The sequence below is a fragment of the Podarcis erhardii genome, assembly GCF_964252035.2.
Source record: "Podarcis erhardii genome assembly, chromosome: 8".
Lineage (NCBI taxonomy): Eukaryota > Metazoa > Chordata > Lepidosauria > Squamata > Lacertidae > Podarcis > Podarcis erhardii.
In genome coordinates this window covers 54,244,277-54,266,940 of record NC_138499.1, presented here as the reverse complement: position 1 = coordinate 54,266,940, position 22,664 = coordinate 54,244,277, and the positions used below count along the sequence as shown (strand labels likewise).

General features: G+C 41.6%; 1 protein-coding gene across 6 annotated transcripts; it reads left to right on the top strand.

Moving 5' to 3' along the window:
• Positions 1-3,557: 3,557 nt before the first annotated feature.
• On the top strand, positions 3,558-22,456 carry CD226 (CD226 molecule). Of its 6 annotated transcripts, none has more exons than XM_081873573.1 (7): positions 3,558-3,899; positions 4,189-4,509; positions 9,510-9,860; positions 12,256-12,367; positions 15,060-15,126; positions 16,368-16,465; positions 16,918-22,456. In XM_081873573.1, exons 1-7 carry the CDS (start codon positions 3,812-3,814, stop codon positions 16,958-16,960), a joined length of 1,080 nt encoding a protein of 359 aa, XP_081729699.1. In that variant the 5' UTR covers positions 3,558-3,811; the 3' UTR covers positions 16,961-22,456. The 6 variants fall into 6 exon arrangements, with proteins under 6 accessions (XP_081729699.1, XP_081729698.1, XP_081729696.1 ...); XM_081873572.1 differs by having other exon boundaries at positions 3,559-3,899; positions 9,513-9,860; positions 16,368-16,454; XM_081873570.1 differs by having other exon boundaries at positions 3,560-3,899; positions 16,368-16,454.
• Positions 22,457-22,664: the final 208 nt, after the last annotated feature.

Here is a 22,664-nt window from a genome sequence, read left to right as displayed (position 1 = left end):
CCCTTCTCCTTGTGCCCTCCATCTTTCCCAACATCAGGGTCTTTTCCAGGGAGTCTTCTCTTCTCATGAGGTGGCCAAAGTATTGGAGCCTGAGCTTCACGATCTGTCCTTCCAGTGAGCACTCAGGGCTGATTTTCTTAAGAATGGATAGGTTTGTTCTTCTTGCAGCAGATTGGAGTGGTTTGTCCTAAATGGCCTGTTGGGCCACATGGGGAGCTGTAGAGGGCCAGAGACTCCGCACCACTGATCTGTTGAGTGACAATGGGAACTAAACAAGGGAAGGGCTGTAGCTCAATGGCTTGGCATGCAGAATGCCCCAGGTTCAATTCACAGCATCTCTGTATAGTTGGGAATGCCCCTATCTGAAAGCCAAAGAGAGCTGCTGTTGGCCAGTGTTGACAATACTGAGCTAAATGAACCAGTGACTTAACTCAATATAAGTTAACTTCCCATGTTTTGATGCAATATGTCTATCAAAACTTCTCAATACATAACCAGTGTTGTCACTGGGATTACAAGTGCTTTCTTTCTGAGCAAAACATTAGCAAGAAGATGTTCCTGTTTAACTTTTTAAGGCTTTGTCTACAGCCCTTTGTTTTAAGGCACATCTCTTATCAAACTGCAGTTTTACTGCGGTCTCCTATGTGGGACTGAACGTTTAAGAAATAAATCTCAGCAGGAAATAGGCTTTTTCCCTTTTCAGCAAATCTGCAGCCTCCAATCAGGACTCATTGCAGGGTTTAATCAGATCTTTCAGAGAGAAATTAAAAGCAAGGATAGTCATCTGATTTAAGCATGATAAAACATAAATGATGGGGAAAGTGGATGAAATGTTGCACAGTTTTGAACACTCTGTAAGTTACAGCCAAGTCTTTGCACTGCTTCAGCCTGCTTCTGAACTGGAGTTTGTTCATCTCTTTAAATCAAAATAACTGTGCACCTCTCACGGTGGTACATTGCAAAGTTAAATTTATGTTGGCCAAGATTGTTGCAGCCCTTGGATATTTCATCTGATGTAAAAGGAAAGAGTGCCATTGTTGTTCCTTGTAGCCAATGCATTCTACTGTTGTCCTATTTAAGAAGGGCCATCTCAGAGGCAAAGGTCACAAGCAGCATTTTGTGTACATAATTCCAAATTAAATCAGGTGAAATGTTGCACACTAGCCTTGGAGTATTGCAGCCATCATGGTTCAGCATGAAAACTGCAATCTTCATCTTTCTCTTCCTCTCAACCCCATTTTATAGATGCAGAATACAGGCTGTGGACGAATGAATGGTTTGACCAAAACCATTGAGTTGGCTTAACAAGAATTTGAAAAGCACCTCCCATGTTCACAGTGCCTCTTTGCCTTCTGCTACCATGCTAGTTTATCTCTTAAAGCATATTAAAACTGAATAATAATGAAGGGTAGTTTCCCAGGAAAGCCCACCAGATTCAAAGGGTGGGAAATGACTGAGCATCTCCAAAGAAATCCGGGAGAGCAACTGTAAAAGGCCACCTTAGCTGTGTTGGGCTTTATGAAGCTTTGAGATGCGTTTGACATCAGCTGATGCAACACCCAATGCTAAGCAAATAAAAATTATTTAAAACAAACAAACAAAAAACCACCTGCTATTAACGCACGAAAAATAGTTCATATATGTTCCCATACTGTGCATGGCTGAATGAATGAGCACAAAAATGGCATCACACTATGTTTTTTAACTACAGAGTTAGAATCGTTCTCTATTAATCACCATGTCCCTGCTATTCTCTATTTTATGTGCCCATGCTAAAATAAGTCACTTGGGGTATATATGTCAAGTAGGGTTGCTATAAGAGCACTGGCACATCACCTATAGAATTAAGACTTTTATCATGTCTATACAGTAGCTCATGCAATCTGACTGTTAAACTGGCCAATGGGCGGAGGATAGACTTGCTAAATATTTATAATTTTATAACACAAAGACGTGATACACTTGCAATTCTGCAGAGATTAAGCCTACCCAAGAGCATAAATGTATGTATTCAAGCTAAATTGGAAAGTTTAGTGCAATTGTTAAGCAAACACTGAAACACCCCTCTTTCCTTTTTAGAATCACATTTGGTATAACACATATTTTCCTTCCGAAGCTAATGAATACAGAGTAAAGATTTTTGTCTCTCAAGTGACAGCGCGGCTTGCTCACTTGGGCCAATATTTTTAGGCTTTATTGATTCAACAAAATTGATGAGGACAAATTGAATTAATGTACCTTTTACTCTGCTAGAGTGGCAAGCCATCCTGCTTAGTAAGACCTTGGCATGGTAAGCATGGAATTAGTAGCAGGCCAAGGATATGCCCTGTTAATAGGCACAGTGTCTCGCAGAAAGGGTGGCTGACTTGTGGTCCATGGACCACCCACGTTCCCCCAAGGTGGGGGGGATTTTTTTGTAGCCCACAATTCCCCCACCAATTTATTATTTCTTAAGCATTTTGAAAAATGACTACTCCTACCCAGTTGTGATATTTTTGGGCCCTCCCAAGCCCCTCGTTTCTAATTTTTCACATAAAAAATGTTTTTGTTACTGGCTCATCCCATATGTCCTCTGATATAATCATTTAATTCCAAAAGGTTTATTTGTGTGACTCTTACCCCCCCCCCCCAAGTTGTCCACTTAAAAAATAATATAATATACTACTTCTTAACTGGCTTGCCCTATGGCCCTGTGATGTGATTCTGTGTTGCTAAAGATTTTTGTGGTTTCCCAAGACCCTGCAAATTTGTCATTTCATGCTCCCCCCATTTTCCCCCAGATCTGCTTTTACATTTGGCCACACCTAATTTGTCATCCTCCCACCATAGCTTAGCCATGGGTCAATATGGCCTGCAGACCAAATCAGCTTAGCTCCCCCCTGCCCCGCCCGGCCGGCTTTAAAGTGTAGCAATAGATCCCTAACCCAACACCATTAACTACTGAAATTTATTAGCAGTGGGAAAGCAGGCAAGGAGTAATGGGGACAGGGACGGGGACTAAGAAGTTGTACAAAACTGAAACTGACCTGTATCATACCGTTGAATACTGGTATTGAAATAACATTGTGAAAAGTGTTTCAACAAGGCAATATACCAGTGAACAAAAGGTGGACACTTCAGCAAAGTAACCAAAGAACATAAAGAACTGGAAAGCACTTCTTTCTTTCCTCACATGCACGCGGTGCAAGCAAATGCGTGTCTACTCACAAGCAAGCCCTACTGAATTCAATGAGGCTTCCAGGAAAGTAGAAGTAAGTTTAGTTGAGCTCAGTGGGGCTTATGTATGCACAGATTCCACTTAGACCTCTGAGTGAGTGGGGAAGCAGATGCAACTTGACTGGTAAATCACTTAAACTACCCTTATATTAGTTGAAAATGTATTATCTGGAAGTTTATTTAATATTTTTATTAAATCTGCCACTATGCATTTTAAGGCCCTCCACCGCTATGGGGAGCCTTGTCAAGGCCCTCAGCTGTGGCGGAGAAGTGCGACGCACCCCCCACTGCTGTGGGGAGGTACGGCGAGATCCTCTGCCACCGTAGATATATCAAGCTATCATGATATTTACCTGGTGATATATTGTGATGCTGAAAATCAGATACCGCTCAGCCCTGCTAACCTGAGCAGCTAGGATGGGTGTGAAAGTAACTTAAATTAAGAAGGGGAGCATCTTAGATTCTCACAGACTTGTCATAGGTCATGCAGACATTTAGTCTCTCTTGCTATTTCTACAAAACTGTGGAAACGGCTTTTCATCTTGCTTGCTCATTTCAACAGGATGCACCATGTGGTCAGGAAACAGACACTTAGATGCAGTTTTCGCGTCTGTTTTTTTTAGTAGTACTGGAGATGGATTACCTTGCCTTCTTCATTGTTGCTGCTCTGCAATCATATCAAAGTAAGATAAGTTTCTTAAGTAGCATGCTTGGTGTAATCTCTGGATACCTTGCCTGCAGATCGTATGCGTGTTTTGTAGTTAAGTTCCATAGAAATAATTTCACCCTTTGGAGATCCTTGTTTAGCCTGAGCTTGGTCAACTTGTACTCGGTGTGGATGGTGGAGCGGGGCTGTTGGTTCTGGAAGCATTTAGCTTGATCATTAGATGCTGCAGGTGTTACTGTGGTTCAGAGTTTAATGAAGATAACAGCATTTTCCCCTCTTCTCTTTCTGTCTTGTTTCTGTCACAGTTGAAGGAGAACATGTGGATTCTATTGTGAAACTTGCCAGTGCCATGACTCTTGAATGTGTCTTTCCGAAGGCTGCAAATATAGTCCAGATGTTTTGGCAGAAGGAGGAACGCAAAGAGAACATTGCAGTCTTCAAACTGCCTGACCAATTGCACATTTCCAGCAAATATAAGGACAGAGTCAGTGTTACTAACAATACCTCGAACATCAAGTCCTTGGTGTTCAATAGCACAACTGGGGAAGATACTGGCTTTTATCTATGCTCTTTTCATACTTTCCCGCTTGGGATTTGGAAAAAGAAAATACAGGTTGTCCAATCAGGTAAGGTAATAGTTTTAAGTACCGCCTTATACATTAATGTAAATTACAGTATACATTATAAATTCAATTTATTAACCTCTTATGATATAATAATAAATGATAAAATCAATGGTAAGTGCAAATCCTACATATCTGTCAGCAAGAAAACATCAGCTGCTATGATTAAAAATAAAATAGATATTTTCAGGGATGCAGCTGCAATATGAGCAGAGGCAGATTGAGGGGAACGTTACTGGTTTGGTCGCACTGGGTGCGGAGCCTCGGGTGCCTCAGAGGATGCCACAATGATGGGATGGGATGGAACTCAAGAGGCAGGGGTGGGGCGTGAATATTGCCATTGCACAGGGACTCGCTGAAACTGGAGTTACCAAAGTCCACCATTAATGTAAGTCCTGCAACTCTTGTTCTTGTGACACCGCCCCCTCCCCACTGCTCCGGATACTGGACCAAAGTGGCTCAGAGGCAACCTCCATGTGGCAAAAGGACAAGTAACCATTAATGGAAGCAATATAAAGTGTTTGACCACCTAAAAGAGAATGAATGCATACCTCATAACTAATTTTGTTAAAATATCAGTATCTCCTCTATTCTCCAAATTTTCCTCCACCCCATGGAATTCTGAATTCATGTATGCAGGATTAGAAATGTTTTTGAAACCCTGTGGTGGGAGGGAACAGCTAGAAAAGAGATTTGGCAATGAGAATTGTCAAATGGCAAAAAGAGTTGAGGAAACCCCTTTTCTATGATCTAAATTCCCTCATTCTGACTTTTCTAAATAAAAAAACCCATAACAACTATTGGTCTCCCATATCCCCTTTAAAAATGAACATTTAAATGACTGTGTTTGGCTTACAATGAGAGGAATAGGTCAATCACCCACAAGCACCTTTGCTCTTTCAAGACTGACACGAGACTTATCTCAATTTTGCTAGTCAGAGATTCAAGAAAACCGAGAACATATAGGTGTTTTGTGGGAAACTCTGACTAAATCTGTGACTTTTAGTGTACTAATTATCTTCCTCCCAAAGCTATTTTAGCTAAAGAAGAAAAATTGCACTAAGAGAATTGCTGCTTTTGTTGTGTGGCTGTCAGCGGTGAATTACACTAGCTATCCAATTATTCCACCTGCTGCTAGGAGTGTTTAATTGTGGATGCCGCTGTGCGTATGTTACCAACTTGAAGCTAGCAGCCCTTGTTAAATGAACCTTTTATTCGGTGATTTCCTGTGTAGCTTGAAAGTTTTGTTGCCTCTCGTTCTGGACTTTGAATAAGTGAACTTGGACACTGAGTCCCCAGCTCAGATTGTTAATAAGTCCCAGTGAAAAGTTTTCAAAGTGAAGGTTCATATTGTGTCTGCATGTAGAATAAAAAGCAATTAGATGTCCAGTTTGTGAAATTCAGTGGGAATTTGACACTTGCCTCCCATAGCTGATGTCTTCTGATTGGCAGGCGCAATCCCTGTCATGTTGAGTTTAATGAGTTCTGTATTCTCTCTCTTTTCAACTGTAGCCAGAGTAACACAAGAAAGGCCTGCGGAAATGTCATGGCAGTTTTCATCCTCCACAGAGCACATCACACTCCTTTGCAACCAGAGATATTCACGTTGTGTATGAGTGTGCTGAGTTCTTGGTGTTCCAGAAGGTAGCACACAGTAGGTGAATATGAGTCAGTTACAGAGCCTATGGTTTTCACACAATGCCATAGCTTGCGCCTCTGGTTGGGAGATGATTGAAAAGACTCTTCAGTGATAGCACAAGGGTACCATAGAAACACAAGTTTGGAGTGACACAATACCAGAAACATGAGGTTTTCTCACCCTTTATTCTTTTTAAGGGTTGTTATATAACTAAAATGGTTGCCTGCATCAAAGAAGGCAGTAACTGGCCATTAATGAATCAATGAATAAATGATTACTACTAATAATTGTTAGTTTCTACATCAGGCATAGGCAAACTCGACCCTCCAGATGTTTTGGGACTACAACTCCCATCATCCCTGACCACTGGTCCTGTTAGCTATGGATGATGGGAATTGTAGTCCCAAAACATCTGGAGGGCCGAGTTTGCCTATGCCTGTTCTACATTAACAAGCTGTGCTGTATAAGCCAGGTTTAAACACACACACACACACCTGAGGGAATGGGAGTGGATGGAAAAGGTAGAATAGAGAAACTAAAATTAAATTTCCCAGAAGTCCTCAGTCCTGTAGCCAAGTTTTTATAGGAAAAAGTTGTAATTCTTCCTTTGCTCTGTAGCCTCAAAGCTTGAGCCTTAAACCCTTGTGATTGTAAGTGATTGTGACTTGCTCAAGGCCGACTGTGATTTGTTTTGTCCTCTTCCCTCACTGTCCCTCTTTTATTTTGTGTTGTGTTTTCTAGATTGCAGATATGCAGACAGGAACTACCTTGTTCGGAATGATTGCATTTTTGTGAGGGTTTTTTTTGGGGGGGAGGGGTGTGTGTGTGTGTGTGTGTGTGTGTGTGTGTGTGTGTGTAGGCTGTATGCCTGAGCCCCTTCTAATTCCTGAATTCAGCAATGGTTAAAATCTAATGGAAAATTCGATTGTTGGAATAGCCAGACAAGTTTGTTGACGTGTTAATGGCCCCCTAATTATGGGTTGTTAGGGTAACAGAGGAAGTGGCTTTGTGCCAGAGGGCAAATGGGTAGCACCCCACCCTCACCTGTTGGTGAGAAGGACAAGGGCCAGAGACATGCATGTGTGAACTGAGCTAGACACAAGAGACAGGCACAAGCCTGATAGGGAGAGACATGCTTGATTTCTGCTTGAATCCAAGGCTGTGGCTTTGGGAGAGGCAAGAGTTTCTTGAGGTGTTGATGCTGTAAGCTCCTCCATCATAAGCTTGGGTTGTATACATGTGCAAATAAGCCATATATCCACAGTCTCCAATGTCCCTCATTCCAAGGAAACCAAACCCTAGGTAAACCCCTGGGATCTCACACTGCTCAGAGATTAGAACGTCGTGTACCAGTATGTAGGCAGGTCTGTGAGCCTTTTTGGCCAAGGAGTGTGGGAAACAAATGATCTAAATAAACAAAAATAAATAAGGCTGGCACTAGCTGAACAGAATTATGAAACTTGGTTTCTCTCATCTAACATAAAAGCACTGCATCATGCTAAATACATCCTATGTGCTTTATACATTATGACAGATTCAATACTGTTGGAAAATGAAGCCAAATAAGCCATCACGTAAAATATGGCAATATGAAAATGGATTGTAAGTGCCAATGACAGCCAAATCTCTATTACCATATGGAAAATCAAAGGGGGGAGAGGCACATACAGTATCCAGATAATTTCTACTTTTTTTTCATTTTATGAAGTTATAGCTTTATGTGCAGTATGTCAGCATTTCAAGTCGCTATAATTGCTACATTTTAAAAGGCATTAAAAAAAAGATAGAAAAATGAGGTAGTTATATGACAGAAGGAGAGAAAACGGAGAGCCGATCTGTTGCTTACGAAGCCGTAAATCTGAAACTAGGGGAACCTGTGATAGGTAGCCATTAAAATGACACACATTCTTTCAGATGAGTGAGGAACAAGTGGCATGGAAATGCTTGCTATTGTAATGATCTGCTCATGAAGAAACTAAACCGGAGCTGTAGCAGAACAATGAAGAATAATAACAAAAGCACATCACCTTTGTAATAGCTCTGTTACTGCATTTATCTTTAATAGCTGCAAAAGATCTCCCTAGCAGGATTCTTGCATGGAACAGGGTGGGCGAGGTGGGGGTGGGGTGGGGTGGGGAGAGGAATGAATGCTCTTGGAGATGCAAGAAGATTCTTCCCCCACCTCAGTCATTCCTAGCAGCTCCTTGCTTCTTAGAACATCTCTCTGTTAGGCTTCCTGGTGTTCTCTTCCTTCCTGCATTGCTAAAAGCAGGAGCATCAGAATGTAATCTCCTTCCTGCAGCTGCACTGTTAGCCTTACATGCACACAAACACACACACACACCAAAGAGAGGGAGGGGGGTAACGTCAGTAGCTAAAAGACAAGACATAGAAGGAGGACAAGTTTTATGGATGCAAGATTCTGTGAGATGATTCGGGATGATGGGCCGCCATTTCCAGGAATCTTAGTTCTGTGGGACAGGGAGTCCAGCTGTTGCATTCTGAACTTCTGACTTTGGGCTTCAGGACTGCACGGTCTAGCAACATACTAAAATCTACTAGGTGGATTATGCTATTAAGGACTTGAGCTATTTGACATGATTTAAGGATTGAAAATTCTATTTTTATGATGTTATCCGGTGACGACCTGTTTTTAACCTCAGAACTGTGAAGCATGACTGCATTGCATTTTCTGGAAAATAGTGTATACCCATTATTCAGGAATTCTCCCAGTATTAAGATTCCAACCAAAATGTTGAAAACAACAGCAGGCTTGGATATATTCAGCACAGAAATGAAAGAAAGGCACTATGACTGATACTGCATGTAAAAAAAAATAATGAAGCAAACTTGAGAAATCTAAAATTCAATGTTAAAGGTCTCGATTGTTAACAGTTCATCTGGAGCATCTAATTAGACTTCCAGGTTTTATAGCCATTAGCACCTAAGCCAGGGAGGTGTGTGGCAGCATGCATGAAGAACTGCCTTGCCAGAAAGAGGCTGTTCATACCCTCTAAACACAGATAGAAATGATCCACAGTGAAAGAAGGGCTAGATAAATAAGAATTTCGAAACGGGGGGAGGGGGCAGACTTCTAGTAATCTCTGACTGTAACACAGCAGGGGAGATTCAGATCATCTTTCTTGGCTGAGGTGAGGAAAATAAGAGATTTATAATGAAATCCAATGCACATCTACCCTCAAAAGTGAGCTCTACAGACTTCAGTGGGACTTTCTTTCCAAGTAAGCATGCTGCCCAATCAATGAATTGTTTTGCTAAAACAAAATAAGAGGGCGGGGGGTGGTTGTTAAATTTATTATTTTTTTACAAAGTGTTTCTTTTTTCCTCAATTTCTTTTTTTAAGCAGGGGATTTTGAGCCTCGAAACTTGTCATATCATCATATGGTTGCTGAACCAGGAGCAAATGTCAACTTTACCTATGGGCCTGACCCTGAAACAACACTTTATCAAGTGAAATGGAAAAGGATCTATACAGACCATGTGAACTTCATAGTCCAATGTGATACATCTGGTATAGCAGTCTATGGTTCAGATTACGAAGACCGTGTAGTGATAGACTGTGCCGCCCGGGTGGATAGCACAATTGTACTTCGGAATGTCACAGCTTCTGACTCTGGGATGTACAGCTGTTCTTACATTGGGATGAATGGTGCAAATGCCACAGTCTGGACAAAACTGACCATTGATGGCAACAGTAAGTGAAGGGGATTTACAAAATCCTGCAGTTGTTTGTAGAATTATTGTTGTTTGTAGGCATTTGTATTAATTTAAACACATGTAAAATTAAAGGCTGAATAGTTGTTTTGAAAAGCATTTGCAAGGCAAAGGGAGGGAGAGAAAGAGCGAAAGAGAATGGACCTTAGTTGGGCTTGGCTTGGCTGGATAAAAAATAGCAAGAAAAGAAAAGGATGGATAGGAAAGGATGGAGATGAAAGATTGAAGGTGGGAAATGATAGACACAACCCGCCCCTCTATAACCACCCCCCAGCAATGGTGGTGAAGGAGGGAAGCAGCCAGCAGTCCAGATAAAATGAAGTGATGGAGGGAATCAATTTCCTTCCCCAAGATCTCCTGCTATAAGAGAGTGTTAGAGGATCCAGAAGCACTTATATAGCAATCCTCCTATAAAGAAAATCACCGTCATCATCATCTACTCCCATCACATCCAACATACTGTTTTCAACAGTGGTTAGAGTTCCAGATCTCAAGGAGAACTTCCAAGCTTCTTTAACTGAGAATGCTTAGAAATCCCCTTCTGGCCTTTCTGCTCAGCTCTGGAAGATTGGTGTGGATCTCAGGTTCCCATTCAATGTCCAGGAACAACACCTGAACAGGGTGTTATCTGCAGACTTGGCTATTTCACTGCTCCAGGTAGTTTATTCCAGATGAATAGACAGGTTAGTCTGCTGTGATTAAATCAATAAAGAAAATTGTCTTAACCCTCAATACATTTGTCACAATAATTTAGAGTGAAATTCCAGCTCCGCACACGAGGCAGGTAACAATTCTTGGGTAGCCGTGGATTTCAACATATTGCTTACCAACCCTTATTTGACTTACAGGGACATGCAGCTATTTTTCCCCACCAGTGTTGTTGCTGCCATACTTTGAATTTGTTCAGGAAAATGATTGATTTCAAATACTTGCTCTTCAACATGGCCATTTCAATATGTTTGCATCCTCCATCTGGTTTGTGTCACATGAAGCTGTGTGCTCTCCAGAGGCTGCCTGGCTTTCTGGTGCAAAACTGGATGCTCAGTCTTCAGTGACATTGGGAAGATGTTTGCAAGCTCATTGCATGGCATATTTTAATTGAAAAACAAGCAAGTGGGAGGAAACCACATGAAAGGTGCAACATCTGCTTAGGTGCAAAGTTCTTTTGCCCCATTTGAAAGTGTCTTCATAGTTTCTCACTGTCAGAGACCTCTTCCTGCACAGTGTGTGTGTGTGTGTGTGTGTGTGTGTGCTTGACAAATGTTGTAAAACCCTTTGTGGCAAGGTGCATGACAAGCCGTTCAAACCACTTGTTAGGTTTTAGTGCATTGTAAACTGTTGAGCCTGTCAGCGTTTCTCCCATATACCTGAAGTCAGGGCAGTGAAGGTTGAAAGCACTCACCCACAAACATTTTGGACTCCCGTGAAGAAAAAAGTGTCAATATAAAAGCACTTGCATTTTTTGCCAGTGCTTTAGGGAAATGAACAGACTCCAACACACACTTAATAGTATCCTATCAACCTACTCCCCTCCAAAGATAGGGCAGATCTAGAAGACAAGTGATGTGTCTCTGACTTGTACACCTTGTTCTTAAGAAACCATGGGTATTTATGCTAGACATGAAATATTGCAAAAGCGCAGAACAGCATAAACTGCTGCAAAGAAGCTAAGAGCTTCCAGGTTCTGGTATTTTTCTAAAAGCTAAATCTGTTGATATTATTTTACTGAGATGCATAGACCCTGAATGAGTATGGTACAAAGGCAGTCCGTAGAAGTATGCAGTCAGATGTCTTCAGCTATGTGAACAAAGTCAACCTGAATTGAACCCTTTTCAGACACTGCATTCCCACAAATTGTACTGTTGTTTGTCAGGCACTGGTTCATCATGAACATCTATTTTTGAGCACTTCATGGCTACAAGTTTGGCAGTCAGTGTTCACTCTCAACAAAACAGCAACTAATGTGAGCCTGATTTTCTAAAAATTTTAGAAACAGGTATTTTTACTGAAGCAAGTCCTACATCTGACGAGATAACGCAATGAGTCAGGCTGAAGCTCTTGAAGATGAAACATTGGATTATTGATCTCTTCACTGTTTAGAGCTTGTTATGCTTCAGTTAAATTCCAGCAGGGTTTCCAGATTTCAGAATATCAGATTAGATTTTCCTCATGCAGCCAGAATTGGAAACCCTGAAGAAATGAGCACATGCACACATGGGCTTGCGTGTGTGTGCGTACACACACTTGTATATTTATTTTGCTCTTCATGATCACAAACTGACTAGAATTTCATTTGACTGTATATCACTCAGAAAATTGTCTTGTTTCTCTCCCTCTTGAGCAATAGTAATAACATTTACCATTTACCTTCCTAGTTTCTTTGGAGAGTCATTCTGATCAGCGTATCTTTGTTATTGCTGGAGCTACTGCTGTCTTATCATTAATAATGATCCTCATCATTACTGCACTTATTTGTCATCATAAAAAGTAAGCAAATTGTTCTGTACTCTATCTAATATTTGTTCACTGACTTGATACCTACTTAAAACCTAATCCATATATATGCCCAGCTAAAATTAATGGTGATCTTCAAATTAGCAGTGATGAATGTGCAAACAAATGGATTGAAAAATTCATTTTACTTTTTTATTATATATTTATATACCACTTATTTACCACTTATACGACTTAATATACCACCTTTTTTGTCTGATGAGCTAAGTGTACATGGTTCCCTCCTCATTTTATCCACATAACAACTCTGTGAGGTAGGTTAGGCCAGTGTTTCCCAACCTTTTTCTTGCCATGGCCCCCTTCTGACCTTTTTTCCTTCCTGTGGCCCCCCATGGACATAGCCAGGGGAGAGCAGCTGCCTCCTATAAGTAAAAATCCACACAAATCAATACAAATATGAGGTTCTGTCCCCCTCAACAAAAGTCTGCCCCCTAACAAAAATCCTGACTACCTCCATGCCCCCCCCCATCGTCCTGCTGGTAGAAAAGGAACTCTTTAAATGTTTTGTTTATAAATAGAACATGTTTTATTGCTTTTTTATAATTTATACAAAGTACAATCACATAAAATGATAGGAACATAATGAAATATTGTTGAAGCAGAAAAAACAGAGACTAATAGAGCTGGAAGGGACCCCAAGGGTTATCTTTCTAGTGCAACCTCCTGCAATGTAGGAAACTCAGCTAAAGCATCCGTGGCAATTGGCCATCCAACCTCTGCTCAGAAACCTCCAAGGAAGGAGAGCCCAGAACCTCCCGAGGGAGATTCATCTTCCATGTACAGTGGTACCTTGGGTTACAGACGCTTCAGGTTACAGACTCCGCTAACCCAGAAATAGTACCTCGGGTCAAGAACTTTGCTTCAGGATGAGAACACAAATTGCGCGGTGGCAGCGGGAGGCCCCATTGGCTAAAGTGGTAACTCAGGTTAGGAACAGTTTCAGATTAAGAACGGACCTCCAGAATGAATTAAGTTCCTAACCCGAGGTACCACTGTATTATAAAAAGTAAACAACACTTATTTGATCCCAGTTATTTGACACAGAGGGGGAAACCTACAGATACTGTCCAAAAGGTGCACAGGGAGTGGTGTATTTATGGGAGAATTTTAAGAAGCAATTGGTCCTCACTGACCTGGGCAAAAAGATCTTGTCATCCAGAGGAGCCCTGGCTGCCTAGATGAAACACTATAGCCCCCCACACCCTTGTCTAGGAGTAAGGCCCACTGAAGTCAGTGAGTAGTCACTTAGCTATTTACAAGATGCAAGTCAGCAGCACCAGACGACTCTGCTCAGCTGGATGCTGGGGTGGATTTCACTCTGTACCTTGCAGAGCTAAGCCAACGGTGCCAACAGGCTCTTTGCTCCTCGGCAGCATCCAAAGGCCCTGATCTGCTAGGCACTGTGGTGGATTGCACCCCGCACCTTGCAGAGTCAGGCCCAGGCTGCCACTGGGCCCAGCACTGCTGGCAACAACAAGCAGCTCCCAGCCCTACCCGTTGCCACCCCACCACCACACTTACCTGACCTAGGGGTCCTGGATCAAAGGCTCTACTGATCAAAACAAGAGCCTCCGTGATTGCCCTTTTCCACTGGAAACAAACAAGAACTGCTCCAAGAAAACGCATGTGGCAAAAAGGAGCATTAGGTTCTGGTGGGCCACCCCCTTACCTCTTGTGATTGGCCAAGTGGATAATGAGCCAATCAGGATTTTTAAATTTTTTAAAAATGATTTCCCTCCTTCACTTCTCACTTCCCTCTGTGGCCCCCTAGCCTTGTGCTGTGCTCCCCTATTTCTGTGATTTTCATCTGTGCCCCCCCTGGAATATCCTGCCCCCCGGGAGCCGTATGGCCTCTGGTTGGGAAACTGTGTTAGGCCAAGAGACAGTGACTGGCCCTAGGTCATTCAGAGAGCTCCGTGGCTAAGGGGGGATTTGAACCCTGGTCTCTAGGACTTGGGCTGACCCTTAACCACTTCGCCACACACAGTGGTACCTCGGGTTACATATGCTTCAAGTTACATAGTTACATAGTACAGTGGTACCTCGGGTTACATACGCTTCAAGTTACCTTGGGTTACATACGCTTAAAGTTCAGGTTACAGACTCTGCTAACCCAGAAATAGTACCTCGGGTTAAGAACTTTGCTTTAGGATGAGAACAGAAATTGTGCTCCGGTGGTGCGGCGGCAGCAGGAGGCCCCATTAGCTAAAGTGGTGCTTCAGGTTAAGAACAGATTCAGGTTAAGAACGGACCTCCTGAACGAATGAAGTACTTAACCCGAGGTACCACTGTATATGCGTGAATGCTCCTTTCTCATTAATTGTCTGATAACCGGCATGGAAGCATTTAGAAAGAGGGAGGTCTTATCCTTCTGATTCCTGTGGAGGAAAAGTGCTTTCCCACTCCTTGATACGACGCAGTTGCAAATGTAGAAGTGTGACTCAAGCTGGGCTGCAGCTAGTTCCTAGCAGACATACAGAACATGACTGAACACTTTGATCATCTCATAGGTGAGTGAATGAATAGTTGGTCATGCATTTAAACGCAAATTTTGCTCAGGGTTTCTACCTTCCAGAAACCACCTTAATATTTTGCACAGAACCTCAAAATTCCTATGTCCTGGTTGTGGGTCAAGTCTAACAACAGCGGTTTTTTTATGTGCCAGCAGAAAGAAGAAGAAGAAAAGGATGATGATGATGAAAGCCTTTCGTCTTGCTCACACACAAGCAAATGTAGGTGAAGCCTCCTTTCTTACAGAATATCCTTTTGAGGAGCATCTTCACCATATGCAATAAGTCTAATGGCTGTGCCTCTCAAGCTTTTTGAGTGACGCAACTTGCCTATTAAAAGCATGGATCACTTTTTGGGGAGGGGAAACAGTATTTGTGAACAGTTACAACATTTAGGATACTTTTGTATATCATAAAAACAAACTATGGGTTTTGGGCCAGTTGATTTGCTACGTCGTAGGATCACCACTCTAAAAGAGGTATTGTTATTTTAAAAGCGGGGTTCTGAACTTTTAAAGATTTTTATGCTCTGCAGACTAACCAGAGATTTGTTATAACACTTAGCTCAGTTGGTAGAGCATGAGACTCTTGATCTCAGGGTTGTGGGTTCAAGACCCATGTGGGTGAAAGATTCTTGCACTACAGGAGGCTGGGTTAGGTGATCCTCATGGTCCCTTCCAACTCTACAACTCTGTGATTCTGTTTTAAAATATGCTCACAAACCAGGCATTGCTCCTACCTAACCATAGAAGAGAATGGTGATAAGCTACAGGTTGTGGTTAAAAAGAAAATGCCATATGACTTGTTGGGTCCTCCCACCTCCAAAGCAGGCTGAGCTCATCCTGATTCATTCTTAGAATGTGCTTAAACATGTGGCCTTCGATGCTTGGCTAATGTGTACCTACACGACTCTATTAGTCTGTGGGTTTTGCATTTTTTATTCATCCTTTTCATTTCCAGCAGAGGGAAAGGGGGATCAGTCAGTTACAACAGAGAACTCTTTTCCATTCTAGAGGCACTATTAAGCACTGCTGATCTGTGTGCTGATACAGCACTGTTTCTTTCTAATGGCTGGTGGTGTAGGACAGAGGGCATATGAAGAGTGTATTAGGTATGGTCTGTGGAAGTATTGTTTAGGAGATGGTGTCCAACAGCTTCAGGGCCAAGTTGCCAAAGTTTCAATAGGAATTGTTTATCATGTTACATTTCAAAGGCATGGGCTGATATATGATTTCTCAAACATGTGCAAACAGCTTGCATGGATGAATGCATAAGCTGCATCTTAAGTGTTTTATACATTACCACTAACCATGTTAAGGGTAAGCCAAAACCATTTACAGTACCTAGCTTTGTGTTATTTTTGGGGGGTCACAAATAGTTCCCATTGTTAGCAGTTATTTGACGTACAACATCTTCTTTGTTTTATTCTGATGCTGGCCTGGTACACTTTGTTCTCTTGCCAGCAAAGGCAAATGAGACTGCAAAGAGTGAAGGCAAATGGGGTGCAGCAGCCAAGAGAACAAGAGATTGACAAGAAGCATCAAAACAAGGTGATCCTTTGGTGAGATGGCTATTTTTCCAGTAATTTGTTCAACTATGTTAATTATAAAGAAAAGAAAAAGGGAGAGCATTTGATGCAGCCCTAATAGGAGGAATAAGGCGCTGAGTTCTGTGAATGGTTTTGTGAAGTTTTTCAGCTGTTCTTGGCAAAAGAAACCTATTTGGCTTTTGTTCTCTGCTTTTTTTGTACACTGTAAACTGGATGGTGCATGGAGGTTTCTGGCTTGGGGTAGGAGGTAGGACTGGACCATGGGGTGTTATGCCTCAAACACCTTTCCCAACTCAAGACTTGAAAAGCTGTTTCCAGAATACTCAGTCAGACACAATGTGTATGGGCATTGCAATCAGCGTCCAAAGCCATTACATGCCTCAAATTTGCCTCTGTCGTAAGCATCTCTGATAGGGTGGTAGTCCTCAGTGTTCCTCACTGCTCTCTACTTTTCTCCTCTCTAGCCTTCAAAGAAATATGGAAGACCTGGTTGTCAAAGTGCAGTAAATACTAGCAGAGGACAAATGACAGAAGATCCAGTCTATGCCAACTGCACAAATTGCTCACACAGACATATGTGAACATGACCTCTTGTCTACTATGTGAATGACCTATAGCCAAGGTTCCAACAATTTTTACATTGGGAATGTGACTGGAGAGAGAAAAAACCCATTCCACTACCATTTCACTCATCCATGACTGAAGAAGTCCCACACACATACAATTGAATTGTGTGAAGACTGTAGGTATATACGAAGAGATAATTTACATAGGGGTCAAGAGATTAATAGTTGAGCAAGGAAGACAAATAGGCTGTGATGCGACTTGGAATGTCAGCAGAGCTGCTTTGTGCTAATACAAATTTGAATATAAGTGGACTATTGAAATAAGAGACTGAAAATAGGCTTTAAGTTGTCTTGCAGCCAAGCACTGAGTAGGTCAGATGCCACTTTCCATACCAAAGCTGCTGCTGGCTCCTGGTGAGGTATGTTTCCTCTGGACACAATTCAATATGGACACAAACACACACCCTTCCTTCTGCCCAGAACAGGCAGCCTGAGCAGAAGTTCCTGCCCATTGCTGTAATATGATTACTCAAGCTTGCAGAGAATAGAAAGCAAATGAACAGATGCCAAGTCTTTCCTTTTCTACTGTACCAGTGAAAACAAAAACACATGGACTCTTCCTGTCAACCGCTAGAAAACAATTAGAATAAATTATTGTGAGGTTGAGTTATAGAATCATAGAGTTGGAAGAGACCCCAATGCTCATCTAGTTCAACCCTCTGCAATGCAACTAAAGCATCCATACAGGTGGTCATCCAACCTCTGCTTAAAAACCTCTGGGGAAGAAGAGTCCATAACCTCCCGACGGAGACCGTTCCATTGTCGAACAGCTCTTACTGTCAGAAAGTTCTTCCTGATGTTTAGTCGGAATTTCTTTTCTTGGATCTTGCAGCCATTGGTTCAAGTCCTATGCTCCAGAGTAGGAGAAACAGGCTTGTTCCATGTGACAACCCTTGAGATATTTGAAGATGGCCATCATATCTCCTCTCAGTCTCTTCTTTTTCAGGTTAAATATACTCAACTCCTTCAACTGTTCCTCATAAGCCTTGGTTTCTAGACCTTTGATCATCTTGGTCACCCTCCTCTGCACATGCTCCAGTTTGTCAATATGAAAACTAGAAATGAAAACTCTAATTGAGAGCAAGAACTGTTCATGAATAAGCATGGGGAGGAATGAAAAGAAAGCACTGCTCAAAACACACTTCCTTCAGGCATCCAGAATGCCTAAGGCAGGGAAGAGGAACCTGTTGTTCTCCATATGTTGTTGCACTGTACCCAATTATTGCCATTTTCTTCAGTCACCTCTCTGCATTCTGAAATTTCAGCAACATTGCCCGTATGCTTTCAAATGTTATCTTCAAAGCCAAAAGAAATAGCAACATTAAGAAAAAGGAAAGCTGTAGGAATCCAAATGTTGTGTCCAGGATTACAATGTTTCATCTCTTTCAGAAAGGTAAAATCAGACGCTGTTGAACCTCAAAATTCACACCACCTTAAAATATAATATGGTGACATATATGGGCTACGTAGTTCCTATTGACATGACTTTAACAGTGCCCACAGACCAGAAACTATAAAGGAGTTAGCCCAATCTCAGTGCTATTAGTTATAACCAGTGGAAATTAAAGGGACTGTGAAAGATGATCTAGGGCCAGATAAGTAGCAAATACTACCACTATTAGAATCAACTCAGGCATTGCATTCACATGGGAACAAATCCTGTGCTATATCTGTTAAGATCATTAAGTGATCTTTGCTCTAATGCTTAGGAGTTCTCAAGTTCTTCCTGAAACAGAGATGATTATCTTATTTCTTGAACAATGAGCAGATAGTTTACTGATTAGTGTTACTACCTTGTTTGTTTTTAAAGAGGTATTTTCCTCTAGACTTTTATCACTAAGCATCAGCTCCATTTAATCTATAGGTAATAACAAAGAGAGAGAGAGAGAGGAGCTGCTTGTAGCTAAAAGTGTAATTTAAATAGCTATCTCCATAAGGCAGTAATTTTTGAACCAGTAAGATGGAGATCAGGAACGTTTTTCCAGCATTACATGGACAGTCTAGGACATTGTGCAGCTTTATTTATTTTACAGCAAAATCAAATGGAATTACAACAGTTAGTTAGTTTGCTTCACCCAGACTTGAAGAGCCTGCCATGATTAGAAACCATCTTTTGGCATCTGTGACTCCTTATCCAAGTCACATATGTTACAGTGGATGCTGTTGTGTTTTAGCAAAGAACTCAGGAAATGGAGATGTATTGGAAGTGTGTGCCATAAAACTCTGTTATGTCAATGATGTTCTGTTTTGTCTGACATATCAACTGCATCATCAAATTTACAAAGAATAAGAGTAAAGAAATTTGCAATATTTACCAACGATCAGGAGTTCCATTTGCTAAGTAAATGTCAATGGAGAATGGGCATGCGGCAGCACTTTAGGCAGAGTGTAGAGGCTGTCATGTGTACTACGACATGCTGTGGCACCCATCATTCTCACTCGTGGAGATTGTTAATCACATGGAGGGAAAGGAAGGCTGTGGTGGAGGTTGAAAGGGAGTAGCTGGGGGAATTATCTAGGTAAAAGTGGCTACAGCTATTGCTTAGACCAGTGGTTTTCAACCAGTGTGCTTTTGGCCTGAATAATGGTCAAGGGTGCCGCAGGCAGCACTGGCCCTGGCCCTCTTTCCTTCCCTGCCTCCTCTGATGCCCTCTTGTGTCTCTGCCTCCCAAAGGCTTGTGCAGTTTGTTGCAGCAGCCCCGGCGCCTGCTGCCATCACTGCTGCCTCCCAAGGTGAGTAAGTGCTGGCCTCATGTTCACCTTTGGCCAGTCTCTGTCGGGCTGCTAAGTCTGGGGGAATCCTCTACCCAGGCTGCCAAGGGGCAGCATGAGAAGGCAGCTCTCTTTGGGGTGGGGTGGACAGCTCAGAGACCAAGGGCAACTGTGGCAGCTGCCCAGAGGACTCCCATGGAGAGGGGAGGGGGGAGGGAACACTTCACAAGGGTGTGAGGAACTGCCAGCTCTACAGACAAGGGGTGACATAACTGGGCTTCTGAGGCTCGAAGCTCGTTTCCCCACCAAGGAGCCACAGAAAGAATGCAGTTGGTTAAGTTGAGCTGTGGGCTCAGAAAGGTTGGAAACATCTGGCTTAGGCATTTGTACATATGTGGCCGTATTTTGTGGACTGGGGAGCATGTAAGAGTGGCTTGATTGGGATCTGCAGACTTGCACAAGACACTGGAGGAAGGTTACCAGTTTCTGGTGATAGCCCAGAAATGTACCTCCTTTTGAAATGCACCCCTGCTCCCCGTCTGTGAATTATGTTGGTACAGCAGTCAGTACACACAGCTGTTTTGTTCCCATATGTAAGGGTATGGCTGTGCTTAGTAATTTGACTTCTACCCAGCTGGAACTTGAAATGCCTTATACTAATTTATTTAAGACTTGAGTTTATAGCTCTTTCATGTAACACAATCAGTGTTTCTGGGGGTTTTTTTGTAGTAGAATAAATTTATACTGGAAGAAAGCGAGCATGTTGTCTAAACAGAATGAAAAGGATTACTGTTGTCTTGTATTTTTTTTAATTAGTTTGCTTTTCATCTAGTAAGCATTCTTTATTTTTTTGTTCATATCTCAGATGCTTCCACAGTCTGTTCTGCCGCAAACTTTTCACATTCAAAGCAGGGGGAGGGGGTAGAGGGGAAATTATACAGCACATCTTAGTATTTGTTTAATCTGGTTTAATTCAAATTTCATAGATGCTTTGGTTCACAGGGAAAACTGGATCATCACATCACACAGAGCAGTGTATTTAATTCTTTCCATTAAATAGAACAGGAAACAACAGTAAATGTACCATTCAGTCAAAAGAGAGTGTCAGTGAACAGTAGCTGAAGGCTGTTTTTAAACCATTAAAAACCACGGCTGCCCTGTACACACTTAAATTACGTTTTGTCCACCACACAACTGGGGATATCAACAGCATCTCATAGAAAAATGTATCACCGTGTTTTCAAATTGTTTACATATGATTTTCTTAGAGAACTTTGTCTGCAGAGTGAGATTCTCTTTAAATAGAAGAAGAGGGGGAACTGTTCTAGCTTCACCAAGGCAGTGAAACTGATTCAAAAGCAAACATACAAGGGAAAGTGGAGAGCAGGAATTAAGGAGGCAACCACATGGATCTTGCAATTCTTTAGAAGAATGAGATGAAAAACAGGTAGGCTTTGCTGAAGACTTTCTACTATTTGGCACAGTGAAGAAACAGCAAAGATCAGGCAGGGTAAAGAGGTAAGAACAGCTTTCATGTCACCCCTACCAGCTGTCCATAGCACAAACACACATTTTATCTGGACTAGATAAATGAGAAAAACTACTGTTCCCAGCTTTGTACTTGTGATTGTTAATAGATGTGAGATTTATCCCAAATATATCTCATATCAATGCAATGAAAATTTAGAACATCCATAATGAACAATTACGTGATTAGTGTGATTGTACACATTACTCTCAGCTTTTTGTTTGTAACTCTGTTATTGGTAAGTTTTTTATTGGTCTTGGTTGAAATCAAGATAAAGTCAAGTTCAATGGATGATCCCAGCAATGCATAACTTACTGACCATAACTGTGGTCACTCAAATCTTTTGGAAATGTTTCATATGTAGAATAGTATTCCAGCTGCAAAAATTATAGTAGTGTGACCATTCAACCATGTCTGTCTGTTTCTGCTTGGGCACTTGGCTTGGCAACCTACTTGACCTGGAAGAGTAATTTCTAGTCTTGGACAAATGGCTAATTTCAGGGCTGCATTAGACATGCAAGGCTGTGCATTAAATGTACCACATTAAAACTTCAAAATTTATGCTAACGATACTTCTGGTATATGCTGTTGTTTATTTTACTCATCTGCCATACTTATATCCTGGTGCACACTTTTTGTTTTCAGTGCAGAAATTCATTTAAAAGGACAGGTTTCAAAAGAACCTTACATTCTTTAAGGTGCAATTCAGATAAGAAAACCAAAAGGGTTTCAGTAGCCAATAGGATTGGTGCACTGTTGTCTTTGAAAAATGCCATTTTTACAGGCTATGAATAAGAAAAAGTTATTTCTCCAAGGGCCATTTTATTTGTACATATATCAACATAAACACAGCTTTGCTTTATTGGCATGTGAATATTTATGCTTCTACTTGGTTGGTTGCTTTGTTCCTTCCTTCCTTGAACTATAGGTGAAGTTGACTGTTCTTGAACTGGAGCTCCTTTTACAATTATTAAAAGTGTGAGAAGTGGGTAGACTGAAGCAGGCTTAAATTACACAGACTTAAGAAAATGTACATATATGTACATATATGGAATGGTGTATGGAGGCAAACCCCATGGAATTTAATGTTATTCACATCTGACCAATCATGAATAGCACTGGTTGTTAGCTTTTTTGTGAGTAAGACGTACATTGGTAAATACATATCATGGATAGTTGTTCTCTTTCAACCGACCCTTACTGGTTGAGAACAGTAGAAACAATGATAAGTTGGAGCATGAAGTTGTTACAGCAAGTGCCACATTTTTAACCAGTGCTTTTCTTTTAGAAAAGGAGATACTGGTACTGCATACCTATGAGTACCCCCAGAAAAAAGGCTCAGCAT

Coding starts and splice junctions, on each gene's coding strand:
- CD226 (XM_081873570.1), top strand. CDS start 3,812: ATGCAGTTTTCGCGTCTGTTTTTTTTAGTAGTACTGGAGATGGATTAC. Junction 4,510..9,509: donor AATACAGGTTGTCCAATCAG/GTAAGGTAATAG, acceptor TCTTTTTTTAAG/CAGGGGATTTTGAGCCTCGA. Junction 12,368..15,059: donor CTTATTTGTCATCATAAAAA/GTAAGCAAATTG, acceptor TTTATGTGCCAG/CAGAAAGAAGAAGAAGAAAA.